We start from the raw sequence: 4,339 nt of genomic DNA, 5'->3' as shown, positions 1-4,339 counted from the left end.
AAGAGGGAGGCTGATTCATATATTCCTATGGCTGATTCATGTTGATGTTTGGCAGAAACCAACTGAATATTGTAAAGCAATTATCCTTCAATTAAAAAATAAATAAAAAAAGAAAACCACCATCTGGATTTTCCTATAGGGTTGTGGTGATCATTAGTTCAGAAAATGTAAAAAATAACTGGAAAGAATCCCTGTATGTTACATGTCATCAAATGCAATGTTTGAAAACAGTAACTCAATGCAAGGAAGATCTATTTCCTTAATTAAAAATAATTAATTTAATCAATGTAAAGTCATATACAAAATTTCTAAAAATCATTTATAATTCAAAAGACCTTGAAACATACTTATCGATGCTTTAAGTCTTATAAGAAATGAGGCCATTTCCTTAGGTTGTTATTCATAAACAATTGGCAAAATAAAAACAGAGAATTTTGTATACATATATAGGCCATTATTTATAGACAAGTAGGCAAAATAATAGCAGAGAATTTTATATTTATTTGTCAAGAGTATATAGCATTTATTACGTTCTACAAAAATTTTACATGTGATATTCAAATATTTTCTGATTTTAAGAAATTAATTTTTATAAATGAACACCTTCCAATATTAAAGATAGCTCAGGACTTTTTGTATTTAAAGGGTGAGATACAGGCCTTCTGGATAAATGACTACATTTTGGTCTAATCTTCCCCATACAATTATTATACCTTTTAGACAAACTAAGTTTTGTTGTACCCCAACTGACAATAAGACTTAAATCTGGAAGCAAAGTATTTGATCTCGTGTTGTCCTCTCTTACTTTATTACCAAGAATCTTCTTTGATTTGTGGTTAGTTCCTTTACAACTTTTGTTCATCTTCTGGCTTTGATTAGTGTGGTGTTTTTTATTTATACATGGGTTTTTCCTTTCAGTTAGATGTATTATATTCTTGTGATCAATAGAAGGAAAAAGTGTTTGAGATGATGTTTTTCCAAAGGATCCAGTGGGTAAATCTTGGAGATAGCTGGGGAAATGTTGGTTAATTTTACATTCGTAGATTGATTTTCTTGAATTTGAATCATCTAGTTTGATAGAATATAGATTGTCTATTGTTATATTCTGATAAGTATCATTTGGACTCTGAGGAGTATTCAATTTTTCAGAATTACATTGAGGTAAGATAGGTAAAATTCCAGGTTTGTTTTGTTTTAAGACTAATCCAGTACCAGGAATAAAAAGTTCTGATTCTTCCTGTTTTGGCAGATGAGTGACATCTGTGTTTGAAACAGAATGATGTACATGTCCATTCACCGCTCTATCATTCCAAATTAAAGGGTTATATATAACTTGTCCATCAATAGGGCACGAATTGCACTTGTAGAGTAACCAACTGTCAATACATTTCCTATGAAACTTAAAAAAAAGTTATGCTAATGAGAGATACAATATCTTATTTATAATGTATAGTATTCATATACATTTTCCCATATCATTACTGTGTTACTTTTAAAACTTTCATAAATTTGGAAGGTAATACAATTTATCATGTTTTATGGAAATATTTTGAAGAAGTTCTCTTAAAAATGTAGTTGGTTATAGACTGATTGCTATTTTCCACATTAAAATGAAAAGCCCTCAATGGATACCATTTCACTCTTACTTTCTAATGAATATTATTAAATAATAAAAATGTCAAAGCCAACTTGTGTTGAAAACTTATATGATGATGGTAAGACATCATAAATCATAAAAGTTTATTAAAACAACTTTATCTCAGAAAAAACCTGGTTACCACCACATAGTGATTCAGCAACTTTGATTGCAGTGAGTCCATTGAAATAATAGTAAACTATGTCAAATTAAGCATTTCTGTTTCATCTGAAGAATCATAAGTTAGTATATTCTATAAGCTTTTTCTTTTTATCATTAACCAAAGTAGACAAAAGTATTTAACTTGAAGTGTCATTTTATGTTTCCTCAGTAGTATATACAGAAATGAATCCTAATTCATAGGAATCCATCCTTGGGAGGCAGACCGCCTTCTCAATAGTCTCTGCTCTACCTTTTTACACACACTGTTCAATCTGAACATCTCTGCTCATAATCCAACTAAAAAAGTATAAGGAGAGACTTAAATTGCCATTCCATTTGTGAAAACTGGCCCTACAGGGAAAGTCAGACTAAAATGCTGTGACTTCTACCTTGTGAGTGCACGGCAGCTGTCTCGTATGTTGGCCACGACGAAATGCCTTCAAACAAAGTCGACACTGGTATCCTGGAGCAAGCAGTTTACTGTTCTTTGTGATCAGAAAGAGGGGCAGTGACTTTACCACGTGTTTTGGTGTATAAATTTGGCTAAGTGAGAATAAGCAGAGAGAGATGAATGGTCATATGTGATTATAGATCAGGAAGCAATCAATAGTACAGGTAATAACCTCCATATAAATAATGCAACTGAACCCAATACTTTTTAGAACTGAAGATAATAAGTCTCATGCATTATAAAGCTTAAAAATCTATTGTCTTTGTTAGCCATCTGTATGTCTTCTTTGGAGAAATGTCTATTTAGTTCTTTGGCCCATTTTTTGATTGGGTCATTTATTTTTCTGGAATTGAGCTGTAGGAGTTGCTTGTATATTTTTGAGATTAGTTGTTTATCAGTTGCTTCATTTGCTATTATTTTTTCCAATTCTGAAGGCTGTCTTTTCACCTTGCTTATAGTTTCCTTTGTTGTGCAGAAGCTTTTAAGTTTAATTAGGTCCCATTTGTTTATTTTTGCTTTTATTTCCAATATTCTGGGAGGTGGGTCCGAGAGGATCCTGCTGGGATGTATGTCGGAGAGTGTTTTGCCTATGTTCTCCTCTAGGAGTTTTATAGCAGCACTGTTTATAATAGTCAGGACATGGAAGCAACCTAGATGTCCATCAGCAGATGAATGGATAAGAAAGCTGTGGTACATATACACAATGGAATATTACTCAGCCATTAAAAAGAATACACTTGAATCAGTTCTAATGAGGTGGATGAAACTGGAGCCTATTATACAGAGTGAAGTAAGCAAGAAAGAAAAACACCATACAGTATACTAACGCATATATATGGAATTTAGAAAGATGGTAACAATAACCCTGTATACGAGACAGCAAAAGAGACACTGATGCATAGAACAGTCTTTTGGACTCTGTAGGAGAGGGCGAGGGTGGGATGATTTGGGAGAATGGTATTGAAATATGTATAATATCATATATGGAACGAGTCGCCAGTTCAGGTTCGATGCACAATACTGGATGCTTGGGGCTGGTGCACTGGGACGACCCAGAGGGATGGTATGGGGAGGGAGGAGGGAGGAGTGTTCAGGATGGGGAACACGTGTATGCCTGTGGCAGATTCATTTCGATATATGGCAAAACCAATACAATATTGTAAAGTTAAAAAAAATCTATTGTCTTGATCTTGAACAAGATGGATCCAATTTCAACATCAACTTCATAAAGAACAAAATTTAGTCATTTCAAACAAAAATACTAAGTTGGAATTTTTTGAGTTGAGCTTTTTCACATCAATGAAACCAGAACAGAATTTTGATGCAAACTATATACTTTCATATATATGAGCTGCGCTAACACAAAGGCTGGTGTTTAGAAAAATACAACCCAATTCACTTTGTCATCTGGTAGGAAGTAAGGTGGATGGTAGGCCATATTAAATATTTCAGGCTACTATGATAAATTGGTAGGTCATAGTCTATGAAGAAACATTTCACATGGGGCATATGCTTACTACTTCAGTACTGTTAGACCATGTAAATGTACTGTAAAGATACCAACCCCATTTTTGTATCCAAAGTACCAACAAACATAATTTAGATTATGCAATGTAAATTTGATGCTGCAAGCAGCTGATAAAACAGATAAATATTTAAAAACAAAAGCTTGGATTAAAGGTTAGATGCATTCTTGTTATTCAATGGTTATTCAGAATAAAGTTAAAATATATTCTTAGAAAACTTTATACTTTTCATTACTCTATAGATATACTTCTCATTAACTCTGCAGATAAACTACAAAAATTGCCTTTACCAAGGTCACTTAATTATCAACTAAAAAAAAAAACTATGTGTTTCTATTATTTCAGGTGGAACTAAAAAGCCTCTTGATGAAAGTGAAAGTGGAGAGTGAAAAAGTTGGCTTAAAGCTCAACATTCAGAAAACTAAGATCATGGCATCTGGTCCCATCACTTCATGGGAAATAGATGGGGAAACAGTGGAAACAGTGTCAGACTTTATTTTTTTGGGCTCCAAAATCACTGCAGATGGTGACTGTAGCCATGAAATTAAGACGCTTACTCCTTGG

At 33.1% G+C, this 4,339-nt stretch overlaps 1 protein-coding gene across 1 annotated transcript in view; it reads right to left on the bottom strand.

Annotated features, from left to right (window-relative positions):
* Positions 1-589: 589 nt before the first annotated feature.
* ZSWIM2 (zinc finger, SWIM-type containing 2) overlaps positions 590-4,339 on the bottom strand; it is a 21,268-nt gene continuing 17,518 nt past the window's right edge. The window contains exons 8-9 of the mRNA XM_010859730.1: positions 2,188-2,341; positions 590-1,399 (exon numbers count right to left, since the gene is read on the bottom strand). Coding sequence (XP_010858032.1) covers positions 590-1,399; positions 2,188-2,341 — 964 coding nt within the window. The remainder of the gene's footprint in view (positions 1,400-2,187; positions 2,342-4,339) is intronic.

This window comes from Bison bison, unplaced genomic scaffold, assembly GCF_000754665.1.
Source record: "Bison bison bison isolate TAMUID 2011002044 unplaced genomic scaffold, Bison_UMD1.0 scf7180017864459, whole genome shotgun sequence".
In the NCBI taxonomy this organism is placed as follows: domain Eukaryota; kingdom Metazoa; phylum Chordata; class Mammalia; order Artiodactyla; family Bovidae; genus Bison; species Bison bison.
Note: the sequence above shows the minus strand (reverse complement) of the source record. Positions and strands in the feature narration are given on the sequence as shown.